Raw genomic sequence first — 17,377 nt, 5'->3', positions numbered from 1 at the left:
CCCTGACCCTCCCCCACTCTCTCCAACGGTCCCGGGCCTCTGTAAAAGCAAGCCCCGCGCTCGATTTATATACTCACCGCCCTGACCCTCCTCCACTCTCTCCAACGGTCCCGGGCCTCTGTAAAAGCAAGCCCCGCGCTCGATTTATATACTCACCGCCCTGACCCTCCTCCACTCTCTCCAACGGTCCCAGGCCTCTCCCCTTCAGTTTTCTCTTCAGCATATAAAAGGCATGCTCAATTGGGTTCAGATCGGGTGATTGACTTGGCCACTCAAGAATTGACCATTTTTTTAGCGTTGAAAAACTCCTCTGTTGCTTTAGCAGTATGTTTGGGATCATTGTCTTGCTGTAGAATGAACAAGCCAGCCAATGATTTTGAGGCATTTGTTTGAACTTGAGCAGATAGGATGTTCCTATACCTTTCAGAATTCATTATGCTACTACCATCAGCACTTGTATCATCAATGAAGATGAGTGAGCCAGTACCTTCAGCAACCATCCATGCCCAGGCCATAACATCCCCACTACCGTGTTTCACAGATGAGGTGGTGTGATTTGGAACTTAGGCAGTTCCTTCTCTCCTCCATACTTTGCTCTTGCCATCACTCTGATATAAGTTAATCTTCGTCTCATCTGTCCACAAGACCTTTTTCCAGACTTGTGTTTGCTCTTTTAAGTACTTCTTGGCAAACTGTAACCTGGCTAACCAGTGGTTTGCATCTTGCAGTGTAGCCTCAGTATTTCTGTTCACAAAGTCTTCTGTTTCTGATCTGTCAGGCAGGTGTTTGGGGATTTTTCTTTATTATAAAGAGAATTCTTTTCATCAGCTGTGGAGGTCTTCCTTGGCCTGTCAGTCCCTTTGCAATTAGTAAGCTCACCAGTGCTCTCTTTCTTATTAATGATGTTCCAAACAGTTGATTTTGGTAAGCCTAAGGTTTGGCTGATGTCTCTAACAGTTTTATTCTTGTTTCTCAGTCTCATAATGGCTTCTTTGACTTTCATTGGCACAACTTTGGTCCTCATGTTGATAAACAGCAATAAAAGTTTCCAAAGGTGATGGAAATACTGTAGGAAAGACTAGGTGCTGAGAGATCTCTTATACCTGCATTTAGGATGCAATTAAACATACCTGAGCAATTATAATCGCATGTGAAGCCATGTGTTCCAAACATTATGGTGCCCAGAAATGGGGGAACTATGTATAAACACAGCTGTAATTTCTACATGGTGAAACCAAAATGTATAAAAGTGGCCTTTAATAAAATCTGACAATGTGCACTTTAACCACATGTGATTTTTTCTATTACAAATCTCAAATTGTGGAGTACAGAGGCAAATAAATAACTGATGGAATATGGAGGGCACTGTATGCCTTCAGAGAACATCTAACTTTGACCTACAGGGCACTTGGGCACCACGGAGGGATAAGCAACCTGTCTTGAATGATTGATAACTGCATTAAGTGTCGAGTTTGGAACAATATTGAACAATATGCTGACTTTGCCCAAACAATAATTCAACACAAGAGAAAGGACTATTTTACAATATGCATGTGTGGAGAGAAATGAAGCTAACAATTTGTTTTGCCATGCTGGCAAACTAACACAGGCATCCCAATAATTCTCAAACAAACTGGCAAACAAACATTGAAGACCCTTAAACTTCAATGACTTAAGAGCACCTTTGATTATATCTGCAATGAAGAGAATTTGTAATTTACAGATACAGGTGCACAACCTTTTATCCGAAAGCCTTGGGACCAGACACTTTTCGTAATTCGTAATTTGTCGGCCTTCGGAATGGAAATTTTTTTGCGTAGATTTTAATGGCTGGCTCAGTGGTAGAGTGCTCGGCACATATCCGCAAGGTCGCGAGTTTGCGCCTTGATCCCGTCAGTTCCTCGGTCGCGAGTTTGAGTCTTCAATGTAGATTTTTCTTGCAGAATAAATGTCTGTATGAAATGCAGTGTGTTGAATGAATTCCTGAATTTGTAAATGTGACCGCAGCATTGAATCACCTCTCGCACTCATGTCACCCTAGCGGGGCTACATGCCCTTAGGCGGCCTTAGGCGACATTTTCACACTCTTATATCCGTGTGCAGCAGAGGCGACGTGCATTTGGCGCCAAACGTGAGCTTTGGCGTGCCATGTTTAGCGCCAAACATGAGCTTTGGTGAGCTTTGGTGTGCAGACGACATCCTGGAAAAAATGTCCGGTTTCTTCCAGGTAGGCGATATACCCTCCCGGGCAATATACCCTCCACTTCTCTTTTATGAAGGGGATTTAGTTCCCTTTTCTTCCAGGACCGACCGGAGGTTCCGCTGTCACCTCTGCGGGCCACCCTTGGTGAACGCTCACTCAACTTTGTCTTGGGATTCCTACTCTCCCGCGCAATATACCCTCCACTTCTCTTTTATGAATGGGGATTTAGTTCCCCTTTCTTCGAGGACCGACCGGAGGTTCCGCTGTCACCTCTGCGGGCCGCCCTCGGTTAACGTCCTGTCTCCCTGTCCCTGGGATAGTAGGGGGCGATCAAACAGCACAATACCCCCCTCCCCCTCCAACTCCAGAGGAATCTGCTCCCCGATGGGCCGCTACGGCGACAAGTGGCAGTTCGCCCACAGCCCGAGCTGCGCCCCCCCCAAGAACAAGACGTACTTGGAGCGGGGCTGGGCTGGAGTTGCTGATCTGGGATCTCCGTGCTTGCAGTGGGCCTGGGGGTCGGTGTCCCGATGAGGGGGCACAGCTCGGGCTGTGGGCGAACTGCCATTTGTCGCCGTAGCGGCCCATCGGGGAGCGGCTTCTGGTGGTCCTGACGTCTCCGGCCAGTTTGCAGTTTTCCTCTGGAGTTGGAACGGGGCTGGGCTGCTGCTGGCTGTGGGTCTCTGGGATCTCCGTGCTTGCAGTGGGCCTGGGGGTCGGTGTCCCGTTGGTCCTGACGTCTCCGGTGACTGGCACTGACCTGCTGGCATTGCCGACGTGAAGACAGTGCAAAGCCCCCGCGCCGGTGCAATGGGCGGGGAGCTGGAGAGGGGAGGGAAGGGGTCACACACATGGCCGGGAAGCAGAGGGGTGTAGGTGGGGTGAAACTGAAGGGAGCGACGCTGCCTGCCCGCTGAGTTAAAACGTTCCCACGCAAGACTCACGATACACTGTGTATCGTGAGTCTACCGTGGGAACTTTTTAACTCAGCGGGCAGGCAGCAGCATATTGTCAATTATTAACCCTCCCGCGCAATATACCCTCACCTTCTCTTTTATGAATGGGGATTTAGTTCCCCTTTCTTCGAGGACCGACCGGAGGTTCCGCTGTCACCTCTGCGGGCCGCCCTCGGTGAACGTTTTCAAGGACCTTTCTTCAAGGACCGAAAAAATGTCCGTTATTCGGAGGTTTTCGTTATTTGGATCTTCGGATAAAAGGTTGTGCACCTGTATACCCAATACCCAACAGAACAGCCTGCCACATATACCTTCCTTTCATTTAGGAGCCCATTCCCCCACCCACTCCACTGTGACTCACTCGTTCCTGGAAACCTCCCCACCCTTCCTCCATCAAAATGTCCACGCCTCAAACCCACATGGAACTGAGATATTAATATTAATATCTACTCTCTTATCAGTTAATGCTGGAAATGTATTTTCTGTCCATGTTCAAAATGACTGTTTTCTGTTTCTTACATGCTATCCTCAACGAACTGAATCTGGTTTCCACACCTTCTGTTCGCCTCCCATGTCATACCAATATTCCATTTCTCTGGAACAATATCTATTTTCCACAATGGCTGCCTCTGTCTCGTCCAGTCCTTCTTTATTGTTTTTTAGTACGGGTTAAATGGATGTTTAAGTGTTCTTTAGCTTGATTTATGTGAGGGGGGGGGGGACTCTTTTAAATCTCTTACCTCGACGGAGATGCTATTTTTTTTCCATATCGTATCTCAGTCTGCACTATGGCCTAACATCGTGGAGTTGGCGGCCTTTGCTGGAGCTCCAACCGTGGGAGGCTGAAGGACTTCACTTTTGTGGACCTGGCAATCCCTATCGGGGATTGACCTCAGAGCTCCGAGCCTGCGACTTTAACATCGTGGGGCTCGTGCGCCCAGTTAGACACCGACCTCGGGAGCTCCAAGCCGCAGGAGCTTTGACCCCCCCCCCGCTGCGGGAGCTTCGATCACCCCGACGTGGAAGCTTCGATCGCCGGCTGAGGGAACTGCGGATGGTTTGACTGCCCCGACCGCGGGAGAATAAAGAGGAAGAAGATTAGACTTTATTGCCTTCCATCATCACAGTGAGGAATGTGGGGAATCTGCCGTGGTGGATGTTTATGTTAACCTTTATGTAGTTGTGTGTCTTGTTGCTTTTCTTAGTATGGGTGTATGATAATTCGAGTTTCACTGTACCTTAACTGGTACACGTGAAAATAAACAGACCTTTGAACCTTTAGTCTGCTATATTTCCCTGTGCCTTGAGTGTTTAATTGCTATCCAAATCCTAATTTTATTGATTATTCTCTCCCATCTTTTCCCACTCACGTTGTAGCCACATCATCTTCAATCCAATAAAACTGCTGAATTATGATAGGCTCATGTTTAACTTAGAGGCAATGCATGGAAGCAGGCCCCTTTGGCCCACTGAGTCCATGCTGACCAATGATCCCCCCCCCCCCCCCGTATATAAGTTATATCGTGCACACTAGGGGCAATTTACTGAAGCCAATTAACTTACAAACCAGTGTTTAAGAAGGAACTGCAGATGCTGGAAAATCGAAGGTACACAAAAAAGCTGGAGAAACTCAGCGGGTGCAGCAACATCTATGGAGCGAAGGAAATAGGCAACGTTTCGGGCCGAAACCCTTCTTCAGACGAAGAGTTTCGGCCCGAAACGTTGCCCATTTCCTTCGCTCCATAGTTGCTGCTGCACCCGCTGAGTTTCTCCAGCTTTTTTGTGTACCTTAACTTACAAACCAGTCTGTCTTTGGAATGTGGGAGGGAAGTGGAGTACCCAGAGAAAACGCACTCCCATGCACTGGGAAGGATCGAACCTGGATCTCTGGCTCTGTGAGGTAGCAGCTGTACCATTCACAAAGCAGCAATTCACAAAGATGTTTTACTCCACCTTTGCTCAGATTTACCATCTTTACTCAGATTTACTCGCTATCACAGTTTTTTTTCCTCCGCTTTAATTACTCAAAGAATACACAAGAAGTTCAATTCTGCTCATAGGGAAATTGATTTCATCCATAGAAACATAGAAACATAGAAATTAGGTGCAGGAGTAGGCCATTCGGCCCTTCGAGCCTGCACCGCCATTCAATATGATCATGGCTGATCATCCAACTCAGTATCCCGTACCTGCCTTCTCTCCATACCCTCTGATCCCCTTAGCCACAAGGGCCACATCTAACTCCCTCTTAAATATAGCCAATGAACTGGCCTTGACTACCCTCTGTGGCAGGGAGTTCCAGAGATTCACCACTCTCTGTGTGAAAAAAGTTCTTCTCATCTCGGTTTTAAAGGATTTCCCCCTTATCCTTAAGCTGTGACCCCTTGTCCTGGACTTCCCCAACATCGGGAGCAATCTTCCTGCATCTAGCCTGTCCAACCCCTTAAGAATTTTGTAAGTTTCTATAAGATCCCCTCTCAATCTCCTAAATTCTAGAGAGTATAAACCAAGTCTATCCAGTCTTTCTTCATAAGACAGTCCTGACATCCCAGGAATCAGTCTGGTGAACCTTCTCTGCACTCCCTCTATGGCAATAATGTCCTTCCTCAGATTTGGAGACCAAAACTGTACGCAATACTCCAGGTGTGGTCTCACCAAGACCCTGTACAACTGCAGTAGAACCTCCCTGCTCCTGTACTCAAATCCTTTTGCTATGAAAGCTAACATACCATTCGCTTTCTTCACTGCCTGCTGCACCTGCATGCCCACTTTCAATGACTGGTGTACCATGACACCCAGGTCTCGCTGCATCTCCCCTTTTCCTAGTCGGCCACCATTTAGATAATAGTCTGCTTTCCTGTTTTTGCCACCAAAATGGAGAACCTCACATTTATCCACATTATACTGCATCTGCCAAACATTTGCCCACTCACCCAGCCTATCCAAGTCACCTTGCAGTCTCCTAGCATCCTCCTCACAGCTAACACTGCCCCCCAGCTTAGTGTCATCCGCAAACTTGGAGATATTGCCTTCAATTCCCTCATCCAGATCATTAATATATATTGTAAATAGCTGGGGTCCCAGCACTGAGCCTTGCGGTACCCCACTAGTCACTGCCTGCCATTGTGAAAAGGACCCGTTTACTCCTACTCTTTGCTTCCTGTTTGCCAGCCAGTTCTCTATCCACATCAATACTGAACCCCCAATGCCGTGTGCTTTAAGTTTGTAAACTAATCTCTTATGTGGGACATTGTCGAAAGCCTTCTGGAAGTCCAGATACACCACATCCACTGGTTCTCCCCTATCCACGCTACTAGTTACATCCTCGAAAAATTCTATAAGATTCGTCAGACATGATTTACCTTTTGTAAATCCATGCTGACTTTGTCCAATGATTTCACCACTTTCCAAATGTGCTGCTATCCCATCTTTAATAACTGACTCTAGCAGTTTCCCCACTACCGATGTTAGACTAACTGGTCTGTAATTCCCCGTTTTCTCTCTCCCTCCCTTCTTAAAAAGTGGGGTTACGTTTGCTACCCGCCAATCCTCAGGAACTACTCCAGAATCTAAAGAGTCTTGAAAGATTATTACTAATGCATCCACTATTTCTGGAGCTACTTCCTTAAGTACTCTGGGATGCAGCCTATCTGGCCCTGGGGATTTATCGGCCTTTAATCCATTCAATTTACCCAACACCACTTCCCGGCTAACCTGGATTTCACTCAATTCCTCCAACTCCTTTGACCCGCGGTCTCCTGCTATTTCCGGCAGATTATTTATGTCTTCCTTAGTGAAGACGGAACCAAAGTAGTTATTCAATTGGTCCGCCATATCCTTGTTCCCCATGATCAACTCACCTGTTTCTGACTGCAAGGGACCTACATTTGTTTTCACTAATCTCTTTCTTTTCACATATCTATAAAAACTTTTGCAGTCAGTTTTTATGTTCCCTGACAGTTTTCTTTCATAATCTATTTTTCCTTTCCTAATTAAGCCCTTTGTCCTCCTCTGCTGGTCTCTGAATTTCTCCCAGTCCTCCGGTATGCTGCTTTTTCTGGCTAATTTGTACGCATCATCCTTCGCTTTGATACTATCCCTGATTTCCCTTGTTATCCACGGATGCACTACCTTCCCTGATTTATTCTTTTGCCAAACTGGGATGAACAATTTTTGTAGTTCATCCATGCAGTCTTTAAATGTCTTCCATTGCATATCCACCGTCAACCCTTTTAGAATTAATTGCCAGTCAATCTTGGCCAATTCACGTCTCATACCCTCAAAGTTACCTTTCTTTAAGTTCAGAACCATTGTTTCTGAATTAACAATGTCACTCTCCATCCTAATGAAGAACTCAACCATATTATGGTCACTCTTGCCCAAGGGGGCACGTACAACAAGACTGCTAACTAACCCTTCCTCATTACTCAATACCCAGTCTAAAATAGCCTGCTCTCTCGTTGGTTCCTCTACATGTTGATTTAGATAACTATCCCGCATACATTCCAAAAAATCCTCTTCCTCAGCACCCCTGCCAATTTGATTCACCCAATCTATATGTAGATTGAAGTCACCCATTATAACGGTTTTGCCTTTGTCGCACGCATTTCTAATTTCCTGTTTGATACCATCTCCAACTTCACTACTACTGTTAGGTGGCCTGTACACAACACCCACCAGCGTTTTCTGCCCCTTAGTGTTTCGCAGCTCTACCCATACCGATTCCACATCCTGCAAACTAATGTCCTTCCTTTCCATTGCGTTAATCTCCTCTCTAATCAGCAACGCTACCCCACCTCCTTTTCCTTTCTGTCTATCCCTCCTGAATATTGAATATCCCTGGATGTTCAGCTCCCAGCCTTGGTCACCCTGGAGCCATGTCTCCGTGATCCCAACTATATCATAGTCATTAATAGCTATCTGCACATTCAACTCATCCACCTTATTACGAATGCTCCTTGCATTGAGACACAAAGCCTTCAGGCTTGTTTTTACAACACTCTTACCCCTTATACAATTTTGTTGAAAAGTGGCCCTTTTTGATTTTTGCCCTGGATGTTCCGGCCTGCCACTTTTACTTTTCACCTTGCTACCTATTGCTTCTACCCTCATTTTACACCCCTCTGTCTCTACGCTCACACATTTAAGAAACCTTTTCCCTTTAACTCCATCCTCCACTTGCCCATTCGACACCCCACCCCCCTTATTCAGTTTAAAACCACCCGTGTAGCAGTGGCAAACCTGCCTGCCAGAATGCTGGTCCCACACCTGTTAAGATGCAATCCGTCCCTTTTGTACAGTTCCCCCTTACCCCAAAACAGATCCCAGTGATCTAAGAATCTAAATCCCTGCCCCGTGCACCAGTTCCTCAGCCACACGTTCAGGTCCCGTATCTCCCTGTTCCTGCTCTCGCCAGCACGAGGAACTGGAAGCAAACCGGAGATAACAACCCTGGAGGTCCTGCTTTTCAGCATTTTTCCGAGCTCTCTAAAGTCACGCTGCAGAATATTCATCCCCTTCTTTCCGACATCGTTTGTGCCGACATGCACTACCACTTCCGGATGTTCACCTTCGCCCTTGAGGATTTTCTGCACTCTGTCCGTGACATCCTGGATCCTGGCACCAGGAAGGCAGCACACCATCCTCGCATCCCGTCTGTTGCCGCAGAAACCCCTGTCCGTACCTCTCACAATGGAGTCTCCTACTACAATGGCGTTGCCTGCCTTAGGCCTTTTTGGTTTCGGCTCAACAGCCCTATTCGCATCACAAGCCAGTCCGCCGCCCAGTGTAAACACCTCTTCTGTCCCGACAGCTTCTAAGTGGGTGAACCTGTTCACAAGAGGTACAACACCCGGGGACGTTGGCATTCCATGCTTCCCTCCCGTTCTCACTGTCTCCCACCTTCTCTCTTCCAGTACCTTAGGTGTAACAATCGTACTGTAGGACTTGTCGAGTAACGACTCCGTTTCTCGGACGAACCGTAGGTCATCCACTTGCTTCTCCAGTTCCCCAACACGGCCCTTCAGGAGCTCTACCTGGATGCACTTTTCGCATTTGTAGCAGCCAGAGGCACCAGCGGTGTCCTTGACCTCCCACATACTGCAAGCATCACACTGAATCAGCTTGCCTGACATCTCCTTCTTTCGTCTCTCCCTCTGCAGTGTTTTGCGTAGTCTCCTCTCCTCAGCCTCCTCGCCGAAGACTCTCGAGCCAAAGACTCACACTTTACTCACAGGGCACTTCCCTCACAACGCCGCTCACTCACTGCCGCTCGCTAAGAGCAGTCTTGCTTAAATTGACTGATAAATTGCCTGATTTACCAATTTACAAACCAAATTCCTCAGTTTTCAACTGTTTTCCCAGCACTGACTCACTTCTCTCCTCCCACTTGGGCTAGAGCCAATCAGTCGTATCTCTTGCTAAGCTCCTGCTGCTGTTGTTGCTCCCAAAGCTACAGCAGTTCTGAATCAAGTCTGCCTGTCCTTGACCAATTTGTCCTGCCTGTCCAATTTGTGGCATAACATGAAATACTTTGAAGAGAAGCCATCCCTCTTGTTATTTTGCCATTGAATTCTGAGAACATCCCAAAAACAGAATAGTTAATAACTGTGGCCAGTGGCTTCTGAAAATTTACTTCCAATGTTGTGACAGAGAAATGGAATTTCATCCCATTGTCCTCAGTAAAGCCCTGTACTATGTGCCTCTTTTCTCTTCTACCACAATTTTATCACATTATTTGCCATACCTATGATTTTAAGAACTAATTAACATTCTCAGGGACAGCAAGGCAATTACACAAGAAGCAATAACCATAAGAGGATAAAGGGAAAGACAGATACACATTAGCAGCCATTATATTTCTGCCTTTACATAATTTAAGACAATAAAGTAATGCAGATGACTGCCCTTCCTCTGATAATCCAGAGACACAATTATATAAAAACACGCCATGTAATTCAAAAATCCTTCATGTCATCCAATGATTTTTTGAACGTAAGAAATTTCCCAAAGGCAATTCACACACCAAAAGATTCAAGTGCTTACTGAAATTTTGTATGTTAAAAACTGAGTAGCATAACGGATAAGCTTGCTGTCATTTTGTTTTTATGACACTGTTCATTTCAAACTCACCAGGCCAATCAACATGAAAACATTTTAAAGTATTAAATAAATAACATGGTTTAAATGAGACATCAAAAATATCCTCCACTGCTACTTGAAGAATGTAAGAAAATTTAAACTATAAAAGAAAACGTATTCAGAAAATCTGTCTTTATTCCAGCCTTTCTCAAATTGAACATATAATACGATAGAAGTTGATTAAAAAATGTGCTCATTTTAAAAAGGGGGCTTCATAAGTTCATGGCGCAGAATTAGGCCATTCGGCCCATCAGGTCTACACCGCCATTTAATCATGGATGATCTATCTTTCCCTCTCAATCCAATTCTCCTGTCTTCACCCATAACCCTTTACTAATCAAGAATCTGCAAATCTCTGCCTTAAAAATATCAATTTTCTTTGCCTCCAAACAGTCTGTGGCAATGAATCCCACAGATTCACCACCCTCTGACTAAAGAAATTCCCACGTGGAAACATCCTCACCACATCCTTCTAAACTCCAGCGAGTACAGGCCCAGTGCCTGCATATGTTAACCCAATCAATCCTGGGATTCTTCTCATAAATTTTCTCTGGACACTCTCCATTGCCAGCACATCCCTCCACAGATATGGGACCCAAAAATACTCACACTACTCCAAATGCAGTCTGACCAGTGCCTTATAAAGCCTCAGCACCCTACCATCTGAGCCACTGTGCAAGCAATTCACAAAAGCCTGAACCTTGCCCCCTGCTCCAACTCCTCAGACATGTACTCACGTGGCCTATCCTTCCATTCCTGTCCAGCCTAGCACCTGGCATTGAGAGTAGTCCAGGCATTACCACCCTCAAGCTCCTGCTTTTTAACCTCTTTCCTAACCTCATATATTCACTCCACAAGACCTCATCACTTTTCATACCGATATTATGATATCAATGTGCCTCTAGTTGCTCAGACTCCCACTTGAGAATGGTCTGCAGTTGCCCAGAGACATCCTGAACCATGGCACTAGGGAAGCAACACTCCGTCCTGAAGTCTTGTTTGTTCCACATTCTAGACACTAATTCAATTAAATCGTATCTTGACAAAAAAAAATGACAGGCAAAGTAGAACTCAAATTTGCAACTATGAAATTTAAAAAGTGATTGATAAAGTATCAGGCTTGCTGGTAAAATTTGAAACCGTGTGATAAAATGGGCAATGGCAGAATTATTACAAAACTGCAGAAGGGAGTAAGAATGGACACTTGTGTTGAAGGCTCTGTTTGCTACTGAGGAACGTTCACAGTGACATTCCCCGATATAAATTAATGACGTACTCGGGCACAATTTCAAAATCTGTAAATTACACGACTAAAAAGCAAACAAAAGAGACGGGAATAGATTTGAAGATCAAGTGTAAAGAATGAACAAATGGAAGATTAATTTTAACATTGACAAATGTTTGAATAAAGATTGTGGAAAAAATAAAGGGAGACAATACATCAATGATGCAATTTTAAACTGCACAAACAATCAGACTAAAAGTATTTGTTGCACAAATCTTTGCAGGGGATAGGACAGCTAACAAAGCAGTCAATAAAAATATGAATCACTAAACTTTATAAACAGAGGCTGAAAGTTCATCATGAGGTAAAGCACTAGTTGGCATTTCAGTGGAAAGTTGTTTGCAAGTCTTGGAATCCAAGTTTAGGGAGATCATGGTGGCTTTGGGGAGGTTATGTTAGCTATTTTGTGAAATGGTTTCAGGGATTGCATAGATACTCGGGGGAAGGTTGGGTTGCACACTTTACAGCAGAAAAACATGTATTGGGAGGTGGAGAGGAATAAAGGCATGAAGGGTTTAAAGAGTAAATAGAGAGGTACTATTTTTAGTGATCGAAGAACCAGATGCAAGCCATTACCACAAGTATAAGAAACACAAGGAAAAGTTTTTTTATTTAGAAAGTGGCTAGCATGGTAGCTACAATTTCAAAAGATAATCAGTTAAAGACTAAAGAGAGAAAAATGTGCAGGAATCCAGGAAAGGCAGGAATGTGGAATTAACTGATTTCTTGGAATGAGCCAATTTGATCTTCGCTAGTGCAGAATTTAGGGGCATATTTCTTTCTTTCTGCACTATATTAGTAGACAATTTACACAAAGCAAAAACAGTTAATAATTAAAATCTGTGTTTCTTCTTCTATTGTGACATTCAGTGTGAAGATGACAACTAAACCACACTATCGAATATTGCTCTCTGTGGCACGACAGAATAAATGTTGTCAAATCGTATTGTCTTGGAAAAGAAATTAAATCTTCCAACAATGCCTTTTATTCATGACATGAATTCAACAATGAATAGACAAGTAAAAATCATGCGCACACACACACGCACACAGTGCATGTGCAGTCCACAGGGTGACGTATAGATACATTGCACATCCACAAGGAATAGGACACCTTGACTGAGGGCCAGAATTTTTAACTTATATGCAGCATTCTACATTTAACCACTTTAATACTCAAATTGGAGATAAGTAAACTGATAATGTTTTACCGTTCACTCTCTGAGTTTCTCAATGATGGTAGTATCTGACGGAAGCTGGTGTTGCGGTCGAGCTTTGGCTGGCTCTTGGTTCGTTTGATAGAGCCTTTTAACCTTTTACTGAAAAATCCCTGCACCAAAAGAGAGAATAAAATACAATTAGTGCTTCAGGTAAGTTTAAGATGGTCTATGAAAGTCAAAATGAAGCTGAGGAAATTATTATCTGGAATATTAGTTGTTAAAAATAGGAAAATACAATATGTTGCATTTGTTCCCAACATGGAATACTTTCCAATCAATCTTCTACTCAAGGCTACTAGCATTCATCTACATCAAACACTGTGCGACTCCTGGATGTGAACACATTTGTGTGTGCTGAATTAAAATTGCATGCCTTTTCCAATGTAAGATGGTTAACTGCATTTGTGCAAAAGCCCCAAAAATAGTAAATACATATATTTTTAAAGTTACAAATACTTAGCACAAACAGCAATGCTGAGAGTAATCTTCTGGGTTGAAAATAACATACTTTGTACAGGTAGCAAAATAACTAGGTTGTGGAAAGTTACAATAGTGCTATGATCACAGTACAGCCTCCAGTGATTGTCTAAATATAGAAACATGCATTTCCATGCAGAAAAGTTCATCCTGAAGGATCATGCAGAGGTTGAATTTATAATTGTGCATGTGAGGAGTGTGAGTCCATGTAGTTTTCTTTGTGGTATTTGCATATGCAGTGCAAAGTTAAAGCTGGTTGTAGGTGGATTGCAGGGACAAGCACCAATATCAAAAGAGCAGTAAATCCATACTGGGCAGTAATGAGCAAATTATCAGGCAACTGAATCATTCTATCAACAACTAGAGAGCAGTCCTGAACTACTATCTACCTCATTGGAGACACCTGGATTATCTTTAATCGGACTTTTCTGGACGTATATATGCACTGTGGATGGCTCAATTGTAATCTGGTCTTGTCTTTCTGCTGACTGGTTAGTATGCAACAAAAGCATTTCACTGTACCTCGGTACACGTGACAATAAACTAAACTATCTAGAACTGTACGGACAGTGTATTAGGACACTCATTATTACAGTGGTAGCATGGATCATGGAGTAAATTGATCAGTTTGCCGACACTGGTGCAGAGGAAAACAGCTCCAAGCTTGAATACCTCATTGCCAGGAAATTAATGTTACTGCACTTAGAAACATAGAAACATAGAAAATAGGTGCAGGAGTAGGCCATTCGGCCCTTCAAGTCTGCACCGCCATTCAATATGATCATGGCTGATCATCTCTCAGTATCCTGTACCTGCCTTCTCTCCATACCCTCTGATCCCTTTAACCACAAGGGCCACATCTAACTCCCTCTTAAATATAGCCAATGAACTGGCCTCAACTACCTTCTGTGGCAGAGAATTCCACTTCTAGAACATTCCTGCCCATGAAGTGATTCCCACACCAGTAGGGTCGAAAAAATGCATAGTTAACAGGGTTGAAAGCTATGAAACCATATAAAATGAATACCTTGCCTTTAAATTATAAATTACCTATGAGAGTACACCACACCAGACTCCTGAAACAGCCATTCTTTTCAAACCCAAGTTCACTATAAATAAGATCAAGAGCTCTGCCATTCATTCGGATCATGGTTAATCCAAGATTCATCAATTTCACTATCTTGCACTTTCCCCATAGCCTGGAGTAGTATCCACAGGCAGAAATTATAATTAGAAGACATGAATTTGTATCCCCCATAGCAACCAGGGACTTTAAATTCAAGTATTTAAATAAAGCTGTAATATACAACTATTAATAGTGAAAATAATAAGCATAAAAATATTGAATTATAATAAAGGCATCCTATGTCATTCATGTCCTCAAGAGAAATAAATCTGCTACCTTTACCTGGTCTATAGGCAGCTCAGCAATGTGGCTGAATCTTAACTCGGTAGAGAGGGTGGTGAATATCTGGAATGAGCTGCCAGAAGAGATAGTGGAGGCAGATACAATTATAACATTTAAAAGGTGTTTGGACAGAGTAAGGAGTAAGCCATTTAGAACGGAGACGAGGAAACACTTTTTCTCACAGAGTGGTGAGTCTGTGGAATTCTCTGCCTCAGAGGGCGTTGGAGGCTGGTTCTCTGGATGCTTTCAAGAGAGAGCTAGATTGGGCTCTTAAAAATAGCGGAGTCAGGGGATATGGGGAGAAGGCAGGAACGGGGTACTGATTGGGGATGATCAGCCATGATCACATTTAATGGCAGTGCTGGCTCGAAGGGCTAAATGCCCTGCTCCTGCACCTATTGTCTATTGACAGCTAATTAGAAGATGTGGGCTAATGCAGGTAAATAGGACTAGCACAGAGAGGCATTATGGTCAGCATTTGTGATGTGGCTTAAATGGCTGTTTCAGTGCTATAGATGTTATGATTCTATGATACCTCAGTAGACAATTGAGGAGCACAGGGCTTGTCTACACCCCATGAATCTAATGAAACATTATTATTTTTTTATGTTGAAGATAACTGGGCCCAAGATTCGATCTGCAGCAGTGATTTTCTGAGGCTGATTTGAGTATCTTTAGAAAATAAACGACTTCACAGTTATCTACATTATACTCATTTTTTGTCCAATAACTTAACCTATCAATATCTACCTGTCAACTATACTTCCGGAAGTGGCGGCGCTGTTAACAGCTGCGGCTCGCCTGCAGTCCGTCTGTCTTTACTTTTTTCTGTTGTTTTTTTTTGTCTTGTTTTGGTTAAGTTTTAGTTTGTTGGGTTGTGTTAGAGGGGGTGAAACGTGTTCTCTGTCTCTTCCTTCGGGGGAATGCGACTTTTTCGTGTCGTTTCCCCCTTCTCTGCCTCCGTCTGCGCTGAGGCCTAATGGCAGAGCTGGCGGCCTCCAACCTGCGACCGACCCCGAGGCTCCGGAGGCAGAGCCAGCCAGGACTTACCAACGAGAGGCTGGCTGTCTTCGGGGCTAAGGCAGCGGTGGCCCGACTTGCTGGTGCGGCGTTCTGGCTTTCGGCGGCGGCCTGGAGCTGATGCAGCGGGGCTCAGAGCTGAGATTGCGGGACCCGGAGCTGGGGCAGCGGCTCGGAGCTGAGACTGTGGGACCCGGAGCTGGGGCAGCGGCCTGGAGCTGGGGCGGCTGCCCGGAGCTGGGGCGGCGGCCCGGAGCGGAGACTGCGGGACCTGGAACGGCGACTGCGGGACCCGGAGCTGGGGCAGCGGCCTGGAGCTGGGGCGGCAGCCCGGAGCTGGGACGGCTGCCCAGAGCTGGGACAGCGGCCCGGAGCGGAGACTGCGGGACCTGGAACGGCGACTGCGGGACCCGGAGCTGGGGCGGCGGCCTGGAGCTGGGGCGGCGGCCCGGAGCTGGGACGGCTGCCCGGAGCTGGGACAGCGGCCCGGAGCGGAGACTGCGGGACCTGGAACGGCGACTGCGGGACCCGGAGCTGGGGCAGCGGCCTGGAGCTGGGGCGGCTGCCCGGAGCTGGGGCGGCGGCCCGGAGCGGGGACTGCGGGACCTGGAACGGCGACTGCGGGACACGGAGCTGGGGCGGCGGCCCGGAGCGGAGACTGCGGGACCTGGAACGGCGACTGCGGGACACGGAGCTGGGGCGGCGGCCCGGAGCTGGGGCAGCGGCCCGGAACGGAGACTGCGGGATCCGGAGCTGGGGCGGCGGCCTGGAGCGGAGACTGCGGGACCCAGAGCTGGGGCGGCGACCCGGAGCGGAGACTGCGGGACCTGGAGCTGGGGCGGCGGCCTGGAGCAGAGACTGCGGGACCTGGAGCTGGGGCGGCGGCCTGGAGCGGGGGCGGCGGCCCGGAGCTGATGCTGTGGCGGGCCGTCTCGGAGGGGATACGGCGTTCCGGCTTTCGGCGGCAGCGACATCACCACAGAGGTCCGCTGGACTGGAGAGCGGCATCTTCGGCCTGGATCGATCGCCTCAGCGCAGAGGGAGAACAAGGAGGGAAGAGACGGAGACTAAGACTTTGCCTCCATCACAGTGAGGATGTGCTTGGTGAACTCACTGTGGTGGATGTTTAATTTGTGTTTATTGTATGTTTTGTTATTATTGATTCTGTGTACGACTGCAGGCAACACAATTATCTATCTATCTATCTATCTATCTGTCTGTCTGTCTGTCTGTCTGTCTGTCTGTCTGTCTGTCTGTCTGTCTGTCTATCTATCTATCTATCTATCTATCTATCTATCTATCTATCTATCTATCTACTCACAATTTGCCTTCCCACCTATTCTTGAGTGTCTGCAAATTTAACTATTGTACATTTGCTTCCTTCTTCCAAGTCATTATAATGCATTATAGTTGTGTTCCCAGTACCGATGCCTGTTACCTGTGCTGTTCCACGGCTTATAGGTTATTAAATTAAAAGTACGACCCATTCCCTACTTGCCAATTCCTGTTTGTTAGCCAATACTCGTTACAGATTTACATATAACCTTGAGCACCAAGATGAGATTTGAAAGTGGCGGAAGAAGGCTATTCACAAAACCTCTTTGAAAAACTGCATAATTCCCATTAACATCGGACAATCAATGGCACACAGCTGTTCAAAGTGCTGAA

The 17,377-nt window shown here is 45.7% G+C and overlaps 1 protein-coding gene across 11 annotated transcripts in view; it reads right to left on the bottom strand.

Annotated features, from left to right (window-relative positions):
* Nucleotides 1–17,377, bottom strand: part of rasal2 (RAS protein activator like 2) — a 351,759-nt gene that overhangs the window by 78,847 nt on the left and 255,535 nt on the right. For all 11 annotated transcript variants that reach the window (XM_033028400.1, XM_033028395.1, XM_033028394.1 and 8 more), the window contains one exon: nt 12,796–12,914. In XM_033028400.1, coding sequence (XP_032884291.1) covers nt 12,796–12,914 — 119 coding nt within the window. The remainder of the gene's footprint in view (nt 1–12,795; nt 12,915–17,377) is intronic.

This window comes from Amblyraja radiata, chromosome 10 (genome assembly GCF_010909765.2).
Source record: "Amblyraja radiata isolate CabotCenter1 chromosome 10, sAmbRad1.1.pri, whole genome shotgun sequence".
Lineage (NCBI taxonomy): Eukaryota > Metazoa > Chordata > Chondrichthyes > Rajiformes > Rajidae > Amblyraja > Amblyraja radiata.
The sequence above is the reverse complement of the archived record's forward strand: the minus strand, read 5'-3'. Positions and strand labels throughout refer to the sequence as shown.